The sequence below is a fragment of the Herpailurus yagouaroundi genome, unplaced genomic scaffold, assembly GCF_014898765.1.
Source record: "Herpailurus yagouaroundi ecotype Mexico unplaced genomic scaffold, PumYag 183, whole genome shotgun sequence".
In the NCBI taxonomy this organism is placed as follows: Eukaryota; Metazoa; Chordata; class Mammalia; order Carnivora; family Felidae; genus Herpailurus; species Herpailurus yagouaroundi.
In genome coordinates this window covers 16,813,195-16,836,068 of record NW_024412414.1, presented here as the reverse complement: position 1 = coordinate 16,836,068, position 22,874 = coordinate 16,813,195, and the positions used below count along the sequence as shown (strand labels likewise).

The following is a 22,874-nucleotide window of genomic DNA, read 5'->3' as shown; positions in this document are numbered from 1 at the left end:
ATAATTGACTTGTAAGAGATCTTTATATATTCTATAAAGTCCCTTATCAAATATATCAGTTGTGAATATTTTCTCCCATTCTATGAGTGTCTTTACTTTTTAAAACATTTTTTTAAATATTTATTTATTTTCAAGAGTGAGTGAGAGAGAGAGGCGGGAGAGGGACAGAGACAGAGGAAGACAGAGAATCTAAAGCAGGCTCAGCACTGAAAGCGTAAAGGCAGACCTGAGGTTTGAACCCACAAACCATGAGATCATGACCTGAGCTGAAGTCGGATGTTCAACTGACTGAGCCACCCAGGTGCCTTTCTTTTCACTTTTTTGATGGTATCCTCCGAAGCATGAAAGGTTTTAATTTTTATGGACTCCAATTTATCATTGTTTCTTTGGTTGCTTTCGCTTTTGGCAACATACGTAAGAAATCATTACCTGATCCAAGGTTTATGAAGATTTACTCCTGTGTTTTCTTCTAAGGGTTTTATAGTTTTAGCTCTTACATTAGGTCTTTGACCCATTTTGAATTAATTGTGTATGTATATGGTGTGAGGTAAGGTGTCCAGCTTTGTTCTTTTGCATGTGGACACCCAGTTATCCCAGCAGCATTTATCAAAAAGACTATTCTTTCTCTGTTCAATTGTTTTGTCACAGTTGTCTAAAATCAATTGATTGTAGGGGCACCTGGGTGGCTCAGTCAGTTAAGCTTCCAACTCTTGATTTCAGCTCAGGTCCTGATCTCACACGTTCATAAGTTTGAGCCCCATGTGGGGCTCTGCACTGTCACTGCACCTTGCTTGTCATTCTCTCTCTCAAAATAAATAAATAAACTTAAAAAAGATCAATTGATTGTAAATGTGAGGGTTTATTTCTGAATTCTCAATTCTATTCCATTGATCTACAGATCTATCCTTATGCCAGTATCACAATATCCTGATTATTTTTGCCCTGTATTGTTTTTAATATAAGAAGTGTGAGTGCTTTGATTTTGTTGCTTTTAAAAAGATTGTTTTAGCTATTCTGGGTCTTTTACATTTCTGTGTGAATTTTAGGATAAGCTTGTCAATTTCTGCAAAGAAGCCAACTGAGATTTTGATAGGGATTGCATTATGTCTGTAGATCATGGGGGAGTATTGCCATCTTAACAATATTAAATTTCTGATCCATGAACATGGGATATCTTTCCATTTATTTAGGCCTTCTTTTGTCTCTTTCAACAATATTTTATAGTTTTCAGCATATAGGTTTTACATTTCTTCTGTTAAACATATCCTTTTTAAGTATTTTATTCTTTTTAATGCTCTTGTAAAATGGAATTTTCTTAATTTTATTTTCAGATTGTTCCTTGTTGGTAGATAGAAATACAGGTGGTTTTTAAATACTGATCTTTTATTCTGCAATCTTGCTGAACTTCGCTGCAATAGCATTTTGTGGATTCCTTAGGACTTTCTATATATAAGATCATGCCAATTGCAAATAAAGATAATTTTACTTATGTATTTCCAATCTGGATGCCTCTTGTCTCATTTTCTTGCCTAATTAGCCTAGCTAGAAATCTCAGTACGATGTTGAATAAAATTGGTAAGAGCAGACATCTTTGTCTTGCTCCTGATCTAAGGGGGAAAATAGTCTTTCACCATGTAGTTTGATGTGGGTTTTTCATAGATGTCTTTCATCAATTTGAGGAAGTTCTCTTCTATTCCTGGTTTATTGTTTTTATATCACAATGGTGAAAATTAGTTTTAAAAAGAGATCTTGAGGCTTTCAGATAAAGACAGAGCATTGAACACACATACCATTTTGTTCCCTCTTGGACACCATCTGAACTGGAGTAAAAGTTCTTTTGTTTTGTTTTGTTTTTTGCAAGAAACCACAGGTCTGAGAGAATGAAGAGGACACAATAAAAGAAAATACTTTAAGCTGGGAAGCAGACGGGGAGGTAGCCAGTGCCTGCTGAAAGCCAAATCTAAGCCAACATGCAAAAGCCAACAAAACCAACCAAATCCTCCAAAAGTCAGGAACTCATTACTCATGTAATTCTAGAAGGGCAGGTGAAGGGTGGCGAGGACCGAATAAGGAAAATCAGTTAAAAGCCAGCAAGAAAAGCAGATGGCTTCCCATATCTGCTCCCTGGGTCACCCCTCACTCCAGGATGCAGGGCATCCAGCCCTCCTCCACTCCCCTTAAGAAAGAAGGGTTATTTCCTGAAGAGTGTGATGCAGAGGATATGGGACTGTCCATGATGAAGGCTGAGGCCCCAGACTGCTCCCCAGTCTCTACCTCCAGGCAGGAATTTGGAAGGGTCTGACGAACACAAAGTGGAAAAAAACTAAAGATATTTACATTTAGGGTTCCCCCAAAAAAGAGTTCCCCCACAGCCCTCTACCTTTAACAAGTTCTATTCTTGGCTTGGTGTTTTTAGCCTTAGCTTGCCTCTCCATAGGATTTAGAGACACCTGAGAAGAGCCTTTAACAGGACATAAAACAAGGAACTTAACAACAGCAGACTAGTCTGAGAAAAGAAAGCTTTAAATCATCATTAATTTTCTCCAATGAGAAAATATATTGCAGGCATGAAATAAGAGGCTGAAATGACAAAACAGAAGTGTACAGAACAACAAAAGAATGGCCCGTGGAAATGGGAAACATGATATAAGAAATGAAGAACTTAATAGAAGAAATGGAAGGCAAAGATGAGGTGTATTCGTTTCCTAGGGCGGCTCTAACCAAGTACCACAGACTGGGGTACTTAAAGCAATAGAAATTTACCATCTCACAGTTCTGGAGGCCAGAAGTCAAAAATCAAGGTACTGGCAGAGATTAGTTCTCTCCGAGGACTCTACAAGGAGAATCTGTTCCTTACCTCTCTCCTCCATTCTGGGGGTTTGCTGGCAATTTTTGGTGTCCCACGGCTTGTAGAAATATCACTCCAATCTCTGTCTTCATTTCGACTGGCGTTCTCTCTGTGTCTGTGTCCAGATTGCCCCTGCAATAATGATGCCAGTCATATTGGATTAAGACCTACCCTATTGATTTCATTTTAACTTGATTAGCTCTGCAAAGACCCTATTTCCAAATAAGGCCACACTCACAGACACTGGGGGTTAGGAGTTCAGCATATTTTGGGGGACACAATTCAGCCCATAGCATGAAGTTGTTTTTTCTAAAAAAACCCGAAAGCATGAAAAGAACACAAACAGAAATCACAAGAAAATCAGAGGAAGTACAATATCTGGATAACAGAAGTTCCAGAAAGAAAAAGTAGAGAAAATGAAGTCATCAATGAAATAGTTTAAGGAAATTGGGGCGCCTGGGTGGCGCAGTCGGTTAAGCGTCCGACTTCAACCAGGTCACGATCTCACGGTCCGTGAGTTCGAGCCCCACGTCGGGCTCTGGGCTGATGGCTCAGAGCCTGGAGCCTGTTTCCGATTCTGGGTCTCCCTCTCTCTCTGCCCCTCCCCCGTTCATGCTCTGTCTCTCTCTGTCCCAAAAATGAATAAACGTTGAAAAAAAAATTAAAAAAAAAAAAAAAAGAAATAGTTTAAGGAAATTTCCCAACACTGAACGATTTGAATTTGGGGATTGAAAGCATCCAGTGGGCATTCAGCACAGTTGTGAAAATAGATCCACCCCAAAGAGCATAGTCATGAGGTATCAGTGTACTGGGGACACAAAAGAGCTTCTTTATTTTATGTTATGTTATTTTATGCTATTTTATTATTTTATTTTATTTTAGATTTTATGTTGGCTGTTGCATCCAACATGGGGCTCAAACTCACAACCTTGGGATCAAGAGTCACATGCTCTACCCACTGAGCCAGCCAGGAGCCCCCAGAAAAGCTTCTTTAAATGTCCAGAGAGAAAAAAATAGGTCCCATGTGCAGGATCGGGAACCAGAAGGCTTGAGGCTTCTCATCAGTGTCACCAGATGTGAGGAAGGAAAATGGCTTCCAGGGGAGCGTACAAGGTGGGTATGAAGGAAGAATGCAGACATCGTTGGTCTTGAAAGGTCTCAAAGAATAGCCCCCCCCCCCCCCACACACACACATCCTTTCTCAGGAAGCTACTGGAGGATGAGCTCCACCAAAACGAGGAAGTAAAACAACAAAGAGGAAAACCGAGATGACAGGAAACAGGAGATACAACAGAGAAGAGAGGGACATACCAGGGTGGTAGTCAAGGGAAGTCCCACTGTGCTCGGCCTGGATGGGGACAGGTCGGGAGACACTAGAAGAGATGTCTTCAAGAAGCTCAAACGAGGACACCTAAAGCCAATGAATCTGTTGGCAAGCATAAAGCCCACAGGCCAGCTAGCCTCGTCTTCCCCCTCCACCCTGCATTTATTTCCTCCCTTTTCTGACTGGCAGTTTCAGAAGGCTATCCCCGTGGATTGCCAGTTTTGAGCTCCCTCGCCCTTGGCTTCCTGTCGGGCTGGCTATTGAGTAGCATTGGCAGGAGATGAGAGGGGATGAAGCAAGGGGGGGTCAAGTGTATTTCATGCTCCTCCCGGCCTGCTTTGATGCCACCTTTTTGGCAGTGGCTACTTTATCCCTCCCCAACCACAAATCCTGCAAAGCTGCTTCTCTTGCAGAGCTGTAAATGCTCTAGGCTCTGGTAAGCCTCTTTCCCCTCTTTGCCCTTCAGGCCTGGCACTGGTAATGGCTTCCCACTGTTGCTAACGTCTGTGGGTACCTCTCCACCCAAGTCCACACCTCTCTCTAAAGCCCTTTCATGTAGAGCCCTCGGGTGGAAACCTCTCAGTGATATGCTCCGTATGACCAGGGCCCTGACTAAGCCTATGCATGTTTGGTTTTGAACTGGTGATAAATGCAGAGAGAAATAAGCAGACAAAAAAATACTAACTCCAGAAAAAAAAAATGTGCAGGAAAGACAAAGTAATCACAATTTTACCATAAAACTCCACTGTGATATACACTTACGTATATAGTCAAAATAATATAAATGCTGATGCTGATCTAATCAAATATGCTGTACAGACAGTGGGTCCGGGGTCAGGGAGAAGTCTATGTTTGTAGACTGAAAATGGGCAGAAGGAAAGAGCTAAAATCTCATCTCCCATAGTAGAAATTAAGAGGTAACATGCAAGATGGAAAACAGGAAAGAGCCCACTGGGCATGATTGTGACGTATGAAAAGAAATACCAAATAGTGATAAGGAATAAAAAAGAGTTTCCTCTGAGAAAAAGGAAATGGAAGAGAACGGAAGCAGGACTGGAAGTTTAGACTGCTGTTACTCTTAATGGACTAACCCTCGAGGGATGCATAACTAAATACCACCGATTGGGTGGCTTAAAAAACAGATATTTATTTGTTCACAGTTCCGGAGGCCAGAAGTCTGAGATCTAGACACCTGCAGCAGGGATGGTCTCTGCAGACAGCTGCCTTCTTGCGGCCTCGCATGGCCTTTGACCTGTGCGCGGTGAGAGAGTGAGGTCTCCGGTGTCTCTACCTCTTCTTATAAGGACATCAGTCCCCTTAAGGGACCCACCCTTACCACCTCACTTAACCTTACATATGTCTTTAACAATTTTTTTTTAATGTTTCTTTATTTTTGAGAGAGAGAGTGAGACGGAGTGTGAGCAGGGGAGGGCCAGAGAGAGGGAGACACAGAATCAGAAGCAGGCCCCAGGCTCCGAGCTGTCATCACAGAGCCTGACGCGGGGCTCGAACTCATGGACCGCGAGATCATGACCTGAGCTGAAGTTGGATGCCCAACCGACTGAGCCACCCATGGGGGCCCCCCCTTACATATGTCTTTAAAGACTCTATCTCCAAACAGTTCACTTTGGGAGTTGGAGCTTCAACATATGAATTTGGGAGGAACACAATTCAAACCATAATACCTAACATGACTTGATCCGGGAGATTCTTTAGACTATGGCTATGTGCATTACGGTGTATCTAGGGAGCATCCAACTGTGCGTTAAGTTGTCCTGATGTAAAGGGCAGGGTTAAGGGCATAAAGACACAGGCTAATGGTGGACTTTGGTGACACACACGCTTCTTACGGATCCTGGCTTTGGATCACACAGGAGACTTGCCATCAAGGGCTCCAGATACGGACCAGACTCACACAAAGACCTTCCAGAGCAGATGCAATTAAATGCGTAACTGAAACCTCATCCCTTCCCCAACCCAAAACCTCAGACCACGGAATTCCCCAACTTGAGGACCATTTCCCAGGTTTCACTTTGGAGGAGGTGGACTGGAACAAAGAGGTGACTGGGAACGTGAAGCGGGATTAACTGTCAGCCTGGCTCGCCCAAAGTTCCAGGTGCCTCCACCTGGCTTCAGTTGGCTCCCACTTTTAACAATACAGCCAGAATGGGAAACCAGGTTTTTCTGCTCGGAGTCTCTCCTTGGATATGGGAGGGTGAAGGGTGAAGGGACTGGAATGGAGGAAGTGAAGTTGGGTGTTAGTTCTTTCTAATTCCTAGTCAATCTCTGTTTATGTTCTTATAGTCTGGTAAAATGGTATGGTAGACTGGTTAATGCTCAAAATATCTGCTGCCCCTCCCCGTGGCACCCAGCCTAGAGGAGAGGATACATCGCTATCCTGTGTTGGGGAAGGGATGCTTTTTTCTTCAGGGAGAAAGTCATTTATAGGAAGAGAAGTCAGAGGCATGCCCAAGTTGTTTGGATCCTTCTTGGCCTGCAGTGGAGATATATACACGTCTCCTTCTTTTTCTCTGGAGAGCCCTAACTAATACATCGTGGTTTAAATAAAAGAGAAGTTTATGTCTCACCAATAGGGGTCAGGGGCTAGGCAGGGCACCTGGGGATGACAGCTCTAAGGTGTCATCAGGGACCCAGGCTCTATCTTTCAGCTCTTCCTGTCCTCAATAGGTAGCTTCCATCCTTAAGATGACCTCATGGTCCATGATGACTGACAGTTCCAGCCATCACCTTAAAGTTCCAAGCCAGCAGCCTGAAGAATCAGGCAAAATTAAAGCATGCTGACCTCCCTCCCATCATTCAAGGACATTAAGAGTCTCTACTGCATAAGGGCACCTGGCTGGCTCAGTCGGTTAAGGGTCTGACTTCAGCTCAGGTCATGATCTCACGGTTCGTGGGTTCGAGCCCCGTGTCGGGCTCTGTGCTGACAGCTGGGACCCTGGAGTGTGCTTCAGGTTCTGTGTCTCCTTCACTCTCTAGCCCTCCCCCACTCGCAGCCTGTCTCTCTCTCTCTGTCAAAAATGAATAAACATTAAAAAAAAAAAAAAGAGCGTCTACTGCATAACTGGAAGGTACCCTTGTTCTTATATTCAAATACGGCCCTGGCCCTTCTAATCAGACTCATTTCAGGCCGTGCACTTTGCAACACTGGGCAACGGTTGTCAAGGTGTAAGGACTGTCGTGTTTGCCTTCGGTCTGTGACGGTTGTTTAACGGGAGGTCAGGTCAGACTCCTTTTCAGGGTGGGCTCCTTGCAGGCAAAGACAGGGTGGGCAGAGTGAAAGTAAATAAATATGCTGACATCTGACAAACAAGAGAAAACAGCCAAGCAGAGGCATACAAAACTCAGGAAACAAGAGGTTAAGCCCTCAGACGCAGAGGGTGGAGACAGGGCTGGCCCCCAACTGGGCTCCCCACAAAGGGCCTGCTGCCTCTTGGGATGCCTGCCCCAGCTCTACCGGTGGCCCTGAAATGGGAGAGGCTGTTCTCCAAGCGTTAGAAGGGGAAGCCAGAATCTTCCCTGTGGGGAGGACTCCGGGAAGGGGGTGAGGCTTGCAGCTAGATTGCTGTCTTGGAACTAGGTCCTTTGGTCAGTGCTGGTGTCCACGGAGCAGTTCACACGGTTGGTTGCATGCTTCTAGGGGCGCTCAGGAGCGCGCGTGGGAGGGCCTCGGGCCCTATCTGCCAACTAACTGCTGGGCCCGGGCACCCGCGCTCTGCCCGCTGTGCCTCCACCCCTCCCCCTCCCCTCCCCAACGAGGCTGCAGGCCCCGGGGCGGCGGCGGGAAGTGGCGGGCCCTCCGGGCAGAAAGAGGGGTGCGCCGACCCGGCAGCGAGTCCGCCAGTTCTTGTGCTTCATTCTTAAACACGCGGCCGGAGGACTTTGCCGCTCCACGCTTCGGGCGAGGACACTGCGGTCCGGCCGCTCCTGTGAGCCTACTGGCCTCTCCGGCTCCACCCTTTCCCTGCCCCCTTCCCCTTCTCCGTCCCCAGTCCTGTCCCGGGCCCCTTTCCCGGCCCCCCACCTTCCCCATCCCCAGATCAATCTCCACCCCGTTCTCCCGACCCCTTCCGCCACCCCGGCCCCCCTCCCTGGTCCCATTCGCGGCCTGTCCGCTTGCCCCCGGGGCCCCGGGCGCGGCAGCCTCCCGCAGGCCGTGAGCCCCGACAGCCCTCCTTCGCGGCAGCGGACTCTATTAAGCCGCATCTTCAGATGTCTGGGATGCGGGAGGAGGGGACTTTCTCAGACCCCGAAGTGGACAGTCATGTCAAGAGGCCGCGGAAGCCTCACCTGCTGCCGGGAACAAAGGCTTCCGGCGTCGGGGGGAGTCAAGAACGACTCACTCAAGCAGGAGTGTGACTGAGATGAGAGCGGAATCCAGAGTCCAGCTGACAGCCAGGGCGCACCGTTAGATCTGCTCAGAATGGGTCGGAGGAGAAACATCCGAGGCGGAGCGCACGGGCTGGCCAGGGCCTGGGCCACGCTGCTGGCTCGAACTGGCTGGAGCCCGCTCTCCCGTCGGCTTCTCTCTCCTGCGGTGGGGGCTCCCTGTTATGGCCCTGAATGGTCCTATCCTTGTAACTCATGGGCACCGGGAGGTGACGCGAGCCATCCCTTTACAAAGCTACTGTGGTCCGCACGTGGCCTCAAAGGTAGGAAATGGAGGGTGTGCAGGATACGGAGTCACCCTGTGGAGCAGGGAACTGAGATTTTGTAGGTATCTAGGAGAATCCGGGAACTCTAGCTCACAAGACCTTTGTGTTACTGTTCTCCAGAGAAAGAAGCCAAGGTTCAGAGAGGCTCAATCATTTTCTAACGGCCACAGAGAGGCCCCAGTAGGTCTTAACTACAGTCTTTTCACAAACGCTCCCTCCAGAGTTACGTTAGTTGGTGGAATACATTTTTAAAACACCATATTAAAGAAAGTGAAATGGGTTTCTTTCCAGCAGGACTTCTCAGAGCCTTTGATATACTAATGATCACTGTGAAACTCCAAGAGGGCTTCTGTATTAAACAGGACTTCAACCAAATGTATTTGGCCACAGCCAGGCATCTGGCCTAACTCGAGTTCAAGGAACATACTTTGGAGGAAGCTGCCCATTCAGCCTCTTGAAGACTAAACTCTGAATTAGCCAGCCTTGATTCAAATCCCAATTCCTCCACTTACTAGCTGGGTGGCCTTGGGCAAGTTCCTTAAGATCTCCGTGCTCCAGTTGCCTCATTTGTAAAACAGGCAGGCAGCGATTTCTTCATTCCACAACCATTTATCCAACACAGACTGCCAGTAACCCTTCTAGACACTGAGGGCTATGTCAGTGCTTACCTCATAGAATGTGACAGACGGCAGGGTATTCCAGGAAGCAGTACATTTTTTTCTCCGAGGGGCCAGATAATAAATATTTTAGGCTCTGTGGCCCACACGGTCTCCACTGCCACAATTCCACTCTGCCTTTGTAGCAGGAAAGCAGCCACAGACAGCACGTGAACGAACGGGTGTGGCTGTGTGCCAATAAAACTTTATTTATAGATGCTGAAATCTGAATTTCATATATTTTTCATCACAAATATCATTCTTTAAAAATTTCTTTCAACCACTTAAAAATGTAAAATCCATTCTGAACTCATGGGCTGTACAAATACAGGCAGTGGGGAAGGATGTGGCCCCACGGGCTGTCGTGTGCCCATCCTGACTATATTCCATAATGTTTCTGTGCGGATTAAGTGAGTTAATACTAGGCGCTAAACATAGTACCAAGAAAGTGTGTTCTTGCTACGTAAATAAATTTTGCTACGGTGATGTCGCTCCATGTTGCGCAGAAGGGATTTACAGAGACAGGATGAAGTGAGGGATTGTCACAGAGCTGGGAACATAAAGAAGGGTCCCACGCAACTGTGGTTCCCAGGACCCGCCACTCACACCTGCTGCTCCTGGTGTACACAGTGCTCTTCGAGGGTAAATCCCCACTAGGGATTCACGGGGCTTCTACGGAAGAGTAGCAAGCCCAGGCGTTGTCGGCCCTCGGCCTCTGCTCAGCAGCCACCGAAGTGGTCCCCACGTCTCGCCGGCCACACAGGCAAGCTGGCCCCTCCGTCCACCAGTGGCTGCTGATGGCTTCGGGATGAATGGAGGTGCTGGCAATTCTCCCTCTTATTAGTCTATTTGTTTGCATTGTCAGGATGATCTCTGCACACAGGAGTCACTTGGAACGTTACAGTACCATTTATTAGAGGGTCTTGCCTCTTGGGAATGCCTCCCCTTCACACATTTTCCACTCTGGCAGATTGTTATAATTCCAGCCAATGAGATAACTCTACTGTACACTTCTCCAAACGGGTACAAATTTCTTTAAACGTGAAGAGGCAATGAATACAATTTATATATCTGCCTTGCTCCCCTGCACGGAGCTCTCCTCCTTCTGGGGCTGCTGTGATGGCTGAATTACTCAGGCTGAAAAAATGGTTCTCATCTACAATTCACTCTCCATGAGCGTATTTGGGGCCGATCTAATGGACTGTAGCTCAAACTTCTCTGTGCCAGGAGCTTGTGACATTTATGCACGAATGAAAAGCCCCACTCCCCATCAGTACACATGTGCGTATACACTTATGACATACACACGTATAGACACATATGCATGCAGGTACAATATATGTGTGTGTAATCCACAACCGATGCTTAGTAATCTCCTACTGTGTCGTGATGCCAGGCACCCTGTGGCTCTCTAATTCTCCCCCTGACTCTAAACTTCTTTTTTGGTAATAACAGGACAGTGAACATCATTTAAAAAAATCAAACTTTTAATGAAGAGAAGCCATATTCATTGTAACACTGTGTGTAGATACAGAAACACCAAGCAGCTGTCAAAAATACCACCGGACTTGATTTACATGTGGCCTTCGCCCAATTGCTCTGGGCCAGGGCCTGGGGGGGGGGGGGGTGGGGGCAGGTATATAACATAAAATATAAAAACAAGATAAAACAATCACAAACCAAACCTTTCTCATTCCCAGTGTTGCCATCAGTGAAGCATTATAGCGAACGTCCAGGAAATAAAGTTGTCCCACTTATTAAAACCACGACAATATAGAAGCAACCCTGGGGGGTGGGGGGGTGGGGAGCGGAGACCTGGGCAGAGTAGGGTTTGTTTCTGAGATGAGGAAAATGAGCCCAGGGAGGCTGACTTGCCCACAGTCACCCACAAAGTCAGATAGAGGTGGGAGCCTTCCACAGCTCTGACTCCCAGCATGAGCCTTGTTTCCAGGAATCACATCCGTTTGGTGTTTTGCCCTGTTATTTGAGAGTCCCTGGGGTTGGCAGAACCGGTGCGACAGCCTGGGCAGGTCCTGGTCTGGCCTACATGGCTACACCCGTCACTGCCAGCAGGCCTTTGGGTCTGGCATTTAAAGCTACAATGCTTGGCACTGGCCGCCTCCTCTGGTCCCATTTTAAACAGGAAAGCGGAGGTTTTCGAAAAGTTGGTGTTGGATATTTAGTTTCCTTCTTTCCGGACTCCTTCAAGTCTCTCAGCCAGCCTTCCATTGAGAATCCCTACGGCCCCAGGGAGGGCTCCACAACGGAAGAGTTGACTAAGTCAGCCTTGTAGGGTCCCCCAGTTGCTTTGGATGGGTTTGGTCCAGGGAAGGAATGGCAAATGAGTTTTACCACACAGGAACACGGGGTCACGAAGACTGTAGAGCTGTGTTGAGGCTTTGGAGTCTGAATTCAGCTGAAAAGAGAGTACTGGGAGTGATTAGTGAGGTCTGGCACAGCTCCAGATGGGGGTGTGGTCACTTGAATGCCAGGTCTAGGTCAAAAGCACCGGCAGGAGGGGGCCAATTTCAGTCTGCATCCACGCGCTTACCCCCCTTAGCTGTGTTCTGGCAAAGCACTGGATCTGTCATTGGGACTAGAAACACCCAGTCACCAGGTGCCCTACAGTGAGCCCCCCGTCGCAGCCTTGTGATGAATGCCTGGAGAGAAGGCAGGTTTCCCAGGCAGAACGTGACACCTGGATATCTACTTTTGCTTCGGGGTCTGCCCTGACCTGAGCCCCTTCCTCTATCTTTCCAGACACGTCCTATGACCTTTTCTAGAAAAATCAGAGCCTCCCCTGCAGTATTCAGTGGTCCGTGTCTATTGCACTTCACAGAACTCCGACTGCCAGGGAAAAGACTGCACCTTCCTGACAAACACTATTAGGAGCGGCCAGAACAGACCTTGGCTTCTTTGACAATTAACAAGCAGGACCTTGATCAAGAGGATGGTTCTGAACCTTTCCTTCCCGGGATGTTAAGGTTTCAGAGCAGCTCTTCAGAACCGCTCGGAGATCAGGGACGAGACAGACCAAAGGCCTCCCTGACCCCCCTCATCTCCTTGCTGCCCCAGGCAGAGGCTGTCCGGTTGCCACGTCACAGGATTGTGAAAGCAGAGCATAAGCCTGGGTGCCTTCCGGCTTCAGCGACCATCCTATCCTTGACCAGGATGAATCCAGCCAGCGTCTATACCATGTCGGTGTCACACCCCAGTCACGGTGTTCCTCAGTAGGCGTCTGGACGCGTCGACACGGCGTTTAGCCGAGGACAAGAGGGAAGGAGCCACTGTCTCCCTTCCCTCTTGTCCTTACGGCCAGAAAGGATCCAACTTCTTGCTGTACGCCTCTATCTATGCGAGGCAGCTGCCATCCTCCTCAAAGGGTGGAGCCAGGGCCACCAGCAGCGGGGACCCTCACGCAGGACTCCTCAGACACCAAAGAAAGCAGAGAGGTAGGGGGTACAACCAATTGCCTGTCTATAGCCACAATAGCCGCTGGGAAACAGGAGACGCCATCTGATCCCTGCCCTTACACCCTTCCAGATCCTTTCCGAGACTTCTGAGGAGCCAGACTTGGGTGACGACTCCGTACTGGCAATTAAGGACCAAGGAGAACGCAGCTTTCTTAGTTTCCTTTCGTCAGGACGAACCCATTTTCCAGTTGGGGGTCCTGCACCATTTTACACCGTGTTCCTTTCAGTGCTAGTCCAAGTGCAAACTCAGGACAAAGAAGAGTAATCAGGGGTGCATCCTGAAGAGTTTCAAGTGGTTTTCGTATCCTCTGGAAGGGCACAGCGACCGCTGCGGCCACTCAGCAGTGGTCTCCCTAGCACGTGGCAAGCTTTGTGTGTGTGGCCTTCAGGTCTGACACTGCACTTCGTTTACATCGGAGTCACAATTTACCTAACTGCAGTTGGCCAGAAATGGGTTGTCTTCTGACAGTTTGTGGCGAGCCACCGAACTGACCGTTGCCAGCCGCCATCTTTTTAAATCGCTATAACCGATCTCAAAGGATGAGCTTAGACACATTAAGATGATTTTCTTCCCAAATCTGAACGTTCTTTTTGTTCAGTTAGGTTTACTGTTGCAGCTTTGAGATATGCACACCTAAACCAACTTGCGCTCTTGGCCTCCTGTTCCCACTGGAAATAACCCGCAAGCTAAAAATCCGAGTACAAAACAGAACCATTTTCCTAAGGCTAAAATCTATACACAAGGAAATAAAGATTTCAGTGTAAATTTTACTATTTTATTTGTGAAAAAACTACAAGCAGAATTCATAAATAGACATTTCTATTTAAAGCAGGAAAATGATAAAGTGGCTTCTAATAACATAGTCGTGCACATGCCAGTAACAGGAATATATTAACATCTTTTATTTGCTAGACAAAGAGCAGTGTCCAATATAAATTTCCCCAAAACATTTAAGACCTGTGAATTTCTGACCAGTTCACAAAACCACCAACTGACACTTTAGCATGAAGAAAAAAACAAACCTAACAGACTGTCAGCTCTAAAGACGTTACAGAGCAGAAACTTCCAAAAGCGTTATACAAGCTGTCTTTCTGGGCAAATGAAAAATATAGCTCGTATAATACATTAACAAAAATTCACAAGATAAGATTATGTTTTGACATACTTAACAAGCATTCTCTATTTGTCTCCAACAAACAAAGCTAAGGAAATAATGTAACCATCTTTACACAGTAAATTAAGGTTACAAGTCATACACAAGAACAGAACTGCTTGCGCATTAAAAACTGTTCAGCTCCATTGTCATACTCTAAATGTTGGCTCTTAAACCATTTTCGGTTACATACAAGCAAAGGTTATTATATATTCAGCAATTAATAAATTTTCAATAATTTAAGATACGGTAGCTTAAAAAAGTAGACTGAGAATGGTCTTGATAAGGCAGGTGAGACATCTTAGTGGAACTAAACTCACAGAAGCTTCTGCCAATGTTTTTAAAGATCCAGATTGAAACTGAAAGGTTTGATCAGAATATTTTGTGGGTGTCAAGATGTCTTTCCCTTTTTTTTTTTTAAACTGCATGACTCAAGCAGAGCACGCTGGGGAAGCTCTGTTGTGTGTGCGCACGCACGAGTGTGATAGAGCGTGTGGTATGAAAACAAATGGAAACTTGCAAGTGTAACACTGTGCTTTTGTTTGTTTTGTTTTTATAACCTGCTTACTGTGCCACTGAATACCAAGTATTTCTGGTCCTCTTTTAATATATATCTTTATAAACTACACTAGTGTTTTTATGCGCTGCCTACTAGTTGTAGGGCAAACTGCAAATGCAGAAGTTATAGGAATTCCATTTCCAGAATACATGCCTGAGGGATGTCTTCAATTTCGGAAATTAAAAGTGTAGAGTCCCCACCACTTCACTACCTCAACAGGATACACCACAGCAGCTGGAGGACTGGCCCAACGGCATGTGACTGTCGAGAAGTCCCAGTGTTAGCTGCAGTTTCTAGCAAAATGCCAATTTCACCTCACCTGTTTGAAAGCAACCCTCCCTGCCTTCACCCCTCCCAATCCTTTCCTCTATTCTTTATCACGGAGGCAAAACTGAAAAACCAAGACACTGGCGATGAATTAATTAGCAGCCTATGAGTAGCTGGTTCATCAGCTCTTTCCACTAATCTAGGGGTCCAATCACTTTACATGAAACGAATTTTGAGAAAGTACACAGTGTTTCTGAACAAAGTGCATACCAACACTTATTGGTTCAAAAAGCAGTGCAACCCACGAGTTTGGTGGCATTTAAATTTTCTTAAAAAGGTAATTAGAAAACGTAGCAATTCCTTACATCTCTGGAAAATAAATATGGCTGACTAATTTACCCTCCCTGAGACCCTTAATAAAAGGAATATTAAAACTTTAGAAGGAATGTCTTTGCAATATCCCACTAATATTAAAACGTGGATTTAAAATTCATAGTCAAATCACTATGGATTATATATTCTGATGCTTACAGAAAGCATCTGATTTCCTTTGGTTCATTAATAAATACTTTAAAAATGTATTTAAAAAGAGAGCATAGCTTGCATCCCAGATACAAGCATCATTTTAAAAAGAGGGGAACAATTGTCCATGCATTTGAGAATAGGAGCACAGCAACAAATAGCACTGCTTTACAGCCTACACCCTTGAGGACAGAATTTAAATTACAGCACACCAGTGACTACCGAATAGTTTTAATGTAAATGTGAAAGGAACCTTTCCTCTTGGCTACTCAAATCAAGCTGTTAATTGTTTCTTTTTACTCGTTGCCTCCATAGACAGGTACTTCTGTTCTTAAGCAAACCAGGTTTTTCACCCCACAATGTGGCACTTCATCACAAATCGCTGCCCTCCCGTGAGTCCTTCAGTATGATCAAATAAAGGAAGGTGACACCAAGTTCCCATGTTTGAAATGACTCTGAAGCCTACAGACCGCGTGGATATGAACGGAAGAGTCAAACGCAAGAGACCCGGAATCTAAACAAAGCAAAACAACACATTTGAAAAACAAGGAGGGGGTGGAATCATGTTAGTGGTCTTTGTTTTTTGTTTTGTTTTTGCAAGACAGTGAGAAATGAGGGAACAGAAATGTTGAAAAAGACAAAGATCACACGCTCGCAGGAAGTCTGAACTTTCCCTGCAATTCTGGCTGCTAATGCTTAAACCATTCACCACATTCCCACAGCAGGGAATCGAGAAATGTCTCTAAACACTGTCAATACTCCATGTCGGGACTGGATGTGCGTTTGATAACCTTGGTTCAGTCAAAAACAAACAAGAGTAGGTCTTAAGAAGGAAGAAGAACTCTCATAAACTAAATTGGCAGGGTAAGGAAAAGGAGAGGACACAAGGCAAACCAACTTCAATTACAAAAACCACGACTGCAATGTCACGTGCAAAGTGGTAATAGGGAGTTGCCTCTTGTATGGACCAAAAACATAGGTTAGACAGTTTCAGTCCTGAAACTAAGAGATTTACCTCAGACATGAGTGGAGGTCTGGAAAATGGATGGAATTGGAGTTACAGAATACCATATTTTCATGAGTGCTTATGTAAGAACAGCAATGCTAACATGTAACCGGAACTTACACGAATACTTGGCATTCTGGAGCTAGTTTAGTTACTTTTGAATCGTCTTCAAAGCCCTCCCAACTAAACCATTTGTGATTTGTCAGTTATTCCATTGCAAATGCAGGCTATCTGGAGCAGTCTTGAAATCTGAGATCACATTGTGTAAAAAATATATATTTTTATATCGTCCAGTACTCTTTAGACAGATGAAAGTCAAGTTCCCACGTGGGTTGGAACATACTTCATGTAGGACTGATTTTAATTTAATTTCAGCACTTTCCTAGAAGGGACTGTCCCAGATCTGTAACTGTTCAATGTTGTATTCACTTCACAGTGTATCAAGCACCAGCGTTGCCATGGATTGGTTTCAAATAACCCTTTATATATAATTTTATATTTATATATATATAGTTATATCAAAACTGATAGTACATAGTATAACTGGAAGAAAGAACTAAACTTAAAAGGATATGCTGAAAGGATGGAGTCTGTGAACACAATAAATAAAAGTTCCCTCCCCCACCCAGCCCCCCACCGCCCCCCCCCAACAAAACAAAAACAAAAAACCAGTTGTCATGTACATGGAAAATTGTGCACAGCAGATTTTTTTTTTTTTTTTATAAAAAGTAGATTCAGGAGCACATCCAATTATAAATGATTGTTAGGAAAATCATATAAAACAATGGAATACATAAAAGTGTCAAGAGTAATCGTCAGGGTGCGAAATTCCTTGGTGGCCAGATGCCCATGGCAAGCAGAAATCATCCTGGCAGCTTCACTAAGAGGCCGATGTCCACAGAAGATTCTCCAGGGGGTGCAAGCAGCATGGGCAGGTGGAGGATTTGAATTTCATACCCTGATTCATAGTTTTCACAATTCCATGTGCAATTTCAGAAAGATTCATCATTTACTGCTGACATGTCGCCCTTTGGCGTGGAGGAACGGGAGGAGCCCTTGTCTGTGCTCTCTGACCCCGAGCTGCTCTGGTTCTGCTGTTCTGACCCTGCACTGGAGGTCACTGTGGATGAGGAGGTCGAGGAGGAGCGAGTCTTTTCCTTAAAGTCTGTGATAATGACGGTGACGTTGCCCACAGTCACTGCCAACTGCTGTGCGGTGCTCCTGTCCACGTTTTTCAGCCGGGGCCTGAAAGCAACACCCCGGGGAACAGCCAATTAAATATAAGCTATGGATTCAAAGCAACTTCTCCATCAATATACACACGGACCTCACGCCACCGTGGGTGGCAAGGGGTCTAAATCGCCACCACACACACCAAGAGCTTCCAGCAAAGTCTGCTGATTAACTTTTAGCGACAGAAACCACCACCGGTTAAACCAAGCTTTTGGACCAATGCAAAATTATCATCGGTTGATCTTTCTCCTGTTGTGGGCACAGTGATACAGAAGAAACCCACATATTTACACGTGTGTTTTCCAAGTGAACAGGCCCACACCTAGCTCCTGCCCCCACCCCTTCTTAGCTTGCAAGCTCACAGGCACAAAACGTGCCCCGGGTTCTGGACCAGGACAAAGTAAATCAGAGCAGCAATGCTGTGTTTCAATCTAGCTTCAAATACCTTGAGGTGTGATTCGTTTCACTGGTCTTTGTTGTAGCATTTGCAGACTGTATACTGTTTGCTTCACTAGGAGGATCTTTCAGAATATCGGACTTTGGTCTGGGGGGCGGGGCGGAAACAAAAAGAGGCATTTAAAACAGGGCTGGAGTTCACCGGCAAAATAAGAGAACTGTGCAGAGTGGGCTGGGAACTTACTTTGTTTTCTTGTTGGTATTTTTCTTGGTAACACTAGGACTGATTTCCTTATCTTTCTCAGGTTTCTCTTTGTCTTGCTTCTCCACCTTCTCCTTCTTTTCCTTCTTCGGGGGCGGCGGGGTGGCGTACTGCTGCGCCACTTGCTGCGCCACCAGCTGAGAATTGATCCGAGGTTTTCTAAAACGTTTAAGGAAAGACACGTCACTATTTGCTTTGTATTATTTCTCTCACTTTTTTTTGCTTTGGTCTTACAATCTCTCAAAGTATTTTATGACCGGTGTCTGGCAAGTGCAAACTACACTACTTGTTATTTCTCCGTTACTGCTCCTACGCAATAGGTAGAACCCTCTTCCTCTTTCAGATCCACCTCCTGCATGTCTGCCTTTAACGACACACACACATGTGCTCACACAGACACATCCCTTTGCAGAAAAAGTCTTTCGGCCCATAAAACATGACACTGTTTCTAAGAGTGCAGACAGCACTTCTTCTTTTGAGCTGTCAAGATTATACTGACTGACAGCTTTCAAATACTCCTGCTGCAGAGGGTTAATCTCATTTTATTAAATGGACACTGGTAATCCCTTGAAAGGAGAATGAAATTAGAAGTGTGACATTCACTCCTCAATCTAATTATTCCAACTCTGTCTGCTCCCCTGCAGCTCTGTGATTGGCATGGACAACACATATAGAGCAATAAAAGGTAACTGTGGTTCATACTAGCTCCCAAGGGGAGTGAAAGACTGAAAGTCACTATAAAAAAACCTCAGACAAGTGATACATTCATTGTGCCATCAACCATTATGTCCGCGCCAATCTCCAACTGACACCGGCTCTTAACACTATTGTTTACAAAATCTAAGTGCTGCCAAACACTTTGCACAATGCAGGAGCATTCAGACCCAAATGGGAAAGGGAGACAGAAGAGCCTATGCGTTATTTCTATACAATATTAATTTTCAAACATTTCCCATCTAGATCTCCCTTTATAATATAATAGATCACCATTTGCAATATAGTAACTTCTCCAAGAACAAGGTAGGAAACAAACACCTCCAGGTGGGTCGTTAATAAGGTGAAATGACTGGCTGCCACAATGTAACCATCACCTTCAGACCCTACATCTCCCTCTGGGTCCCCAGGATGGAGAAAAGGGCTGGGGAAAAATAACCAGCCACACTAGGTCTAGCTCATCATTGGGAAGCCTGGGGGGGAGGGGGGGGATTGAAACAAATGTGTGTGTGGGGGAAGCTTCCTTCTTAAGTAATTCTGCCATTTTGGGGCAGGAAAACAGTTGCTAGATACCTGACATGCTGAACCCCTAATTCCTGGAGCTTCTGAGGGCTGGTGTGGCGTGGATGAGGAGGAAAGCAGCACAAGGAGGAGACAGTCAGCTCACTCCTGCGAGCTCCCCAAGGTGAGCCTGAGCGTGGAAGGCACTGGGTTTGCTCTGAGCGTTTCAGTACTTGTTCGGTGGTAGGGTGGCTTTACCAGAAAACGTACCAACAAAGGTATAATCTCAGAGCAAACTTCCTATCAGTCTCTAGCAACATAGGCCTTGGTCATGGGTGGTCACCACAAAACCCAGTCACAGGTACACCTCAGCCTGGACCACAATATCGTCAGTGGTAAGAGATGCAAACGCAGACGTGAAGTACCTCTAGAGAAAGGGAGGAAGGTACTTAACTTTAAGCCCCCAGAGGATCCCGTATGGAAGTAACTTTCTTTTTCCACAGGTTCTGAGAAAGGCAGCAGCAGCCATGCTAACACATTCTACTCCTTCAAAGAGCAAGCACAAATGTGTTCATACTTACAAAGAAGATCATCACCACCACAAACATTTCCCAAGCACTCACTGGGGATCCAAACAGATCAGCTGTCTAAAGGGATTACCAGTTTAATTCAGGTGAAACAAAATGCCACACACTAAACAATACTCTGGTATCAAAATAAGTCAGCCAGAGTTAATACTGTGAATAAACCATAAAAACTATGAAAAAACTACACCTTGAGAGAGAATTTCAATTAAGCCAGCACATTCATTTTATTCCAGAGAAGTCTGACGTGCAAGAACATGAAAGGACACCCGGACATCAGTCTAAGAGAACCTTCCACAGGGAAGGAATAAAAGGTTAACTGCCAGCCAAATCACCAGGCCCATCCAATCCGAGTTAGAGGTGCCTGTCTCATTCTAGAACACTCTACAAAGTTCTGTCACTTACAACGCTGTACTGTGATTGCCAGTCAACTGTACACCCCTCAGTGACAACCTCACATCTTAATCATTCTTGTCACCATGTCATTCAGCACAGTGACAGGTGCTCAATAAAGTTATCTACTGGATGAATAAAGAATAAACGAACATAGCAAAGACAAAGTAAAATGAGGATGAACCAGAGGGCCCAAGCTTCGATAACCAGAAGGAGGTCAATGCCAACCACCAGGAGAGCAAGCCACATGGGATCAAAGGCTGCGAAGATGGACGGACAGTCAGTGCACTAGTACAGAGATGGCCAATAGGAACCCTTCTGAGAACTGTGGTGCGAAAGTGAGCACGGCCCTGGCCATTGCGGAAAGGGGTAAGCAGGGTTTGAGACTGCTATAGGAAAAGAAGACTTAAATCATGCTGTATGCTGAAACAGACCGGAGGCAGGCAAGAGAGGTTAATTCATGGGGTAAAGGAGAGAAAGTACAATCAAGACACGTCCCGGGAAAGGAACGGGGACACATTCTTCTGAAGCAGGAAAGGGATGCTAAGTAAATGGGGGTTATGGGCAAAACTTGGGAATGAGAAGTCAGAGAAGAGATTCAGAAACCAGGGACCTTAGAAGCAGTGCCTGGTTCAGTGAGTAGCAGGCACTAACATTAGCAGAAACAAGAGTTAATGATGAGCGGAGAGAAAGGGAAATTGCTTCTTTTGAGTACAGCTGACATACCAGGTTAGTTTCAGGTGATTCAACAACTCTATATGCTGTACTCACCCCAAGTGTAGCTACCATCAAAAAGAAAGCTACTTGTATCTCACGAATGGCCCTTAAGGGCATGAGTGGGGGGACCATAAGAAGCTGTGAGGCAGCCAGACATCACACGTGTCCAGGACGGAGTACCCCGAAACGAGGCCGGCTTGCCAAGGCTCCAGGCAGACTGTGGACAACAGGTGAGGTGCCTGCGGTGTGTTTCTGTGCCAGATAAGCATTCCCTAAGACTTCAGCAAAATGCATGGTCTAAATTCTTCAGCACATGCAAACCATGATTCACTATCTACAGGAAAAAATCTATATATACCTAAGGTAAAAATCAGCTGTGATTCCTAATACACAGCACACATGCACAGCCATGTGATAGCTTGTACCTGCTCCTAAGAAAATGAATGTCTGACTAGAAGAGTGAATACCGCTCTCCGCCAATGGTTAACCAAGCCACAAGCTCAGAAAACGACAAGGACCCAAGGCTATTTGTGATCTGATAATAAGCAAATAAGCAAGGAATAGGGGATGTCTGCTAAAGACATTTGTGCTGTTTCAAAGGTATTACTGTGTTTTATGTCACCCATTTCCAAAGTCACAACCTAACTCCTCAGTTGTTACCTGACCCCCTCCTCACAAAAAACCCTCCAAAACTGAGGATTATTTATTATTGAAATTACTATTGCCAAAAAAAAAAAAAAAAAAAAAAATTACTATCCCAGCTTTTTCAAACTCTCTCTCTCCAACAAGTCCCATAGAATTTCTAAGATCAGGGTACAGAGGATGTAGGAAATAAACCTAGCCAATTTTTAAAAGATTTGATTTTTAAGTAATCTCTACACCCAACATGGGGCTCAAACTCACAACCCCAAGACCAAGAGTCACAAGTTCTCCTGAGACAGCCAGGTGCCCCAAACCTATCCAATTTTTACCAGCTGCACAGTACTTTTCTCAATCAAGTGCATATCAATACTTACTGGTTCAAAAAGCAAAGCCAACTTTTTTTGCAAGGGGAAGGTTAAGAAGACCTGAAGGCCCACCAGTGTGTACCTGCCAAATAAAAGTGCCACCCCGTCAGCACTACTCGGGCAGCTCCTGCCATCTGTCCCCTCTGGTTTCTAGGCTTATGCTCTGACTGCATGTGGGACAATGGGGACGCCCCATCTCCATGAGAGCTGCACCCACCTCACTCCAGCGAGGCCACCCCAGCCTCTCTAGACTAGACACGGCGAAGTGCCTGGAGTAGCAGAGGCAGATCCATTTCCCAGCCATCAAAAGACAGGCACAACGTGAAGCTAGATTTAGCACAACTCTAGGAAGAACTGACTGTCTCCAAATTACAAATTAAGAAGATTGAGGACCAGAAAGATAAACTTGTCTAAGGCTAACAATTAAGTGGCTGAGCTGGGATTTTTAACCCAAATCCATCTGGACTCTTCGTGGATTCCTATTTTGAAGGTAACCTCAAAAGAGTCTCTCTGCCTTAAATAGCCCAGACTTGTCTACGTGTGTGTGTGTGTGTGTGTGTGTGTGTGTGTGTGTGTGTGTGTGTG

General features: G+C 45.6%; 1 protein-coding gene across 1 annotated transcript in view; it reads right to left on the bottom strand.

Moving 5' to 3' along the window:
- Positions 1–17,138: 17,138 nt before the first annotated feature.
- The window catches only part of RYBP (RING1 and YY1 binding protein), an 82,047-nt gene continuing 76,311 nt past the window's right edge, over positions 17,139–22,874 (bottom strand). The window contains exons 3-5 of the mRNA XM_040492160.1: positions 18,356–18,532; positions 18,161–18,259; positions 17,139–17,727 (exon numbers count right to left, since the gene is read on the bottom strand). Of these exons, the coding sequence (XP_040348094.1) occupies positions 17,475–17,727; positions 18,161–18,259; positions 18,356–18,532 (529 nt within the window). The 3' untranslated portion in view covers positions 17,139–17,474. The remainder of the gene's footprint in view (positions 17,728–18,160; positions 18,260–18,355; positions 18,533–22,874) is intronic.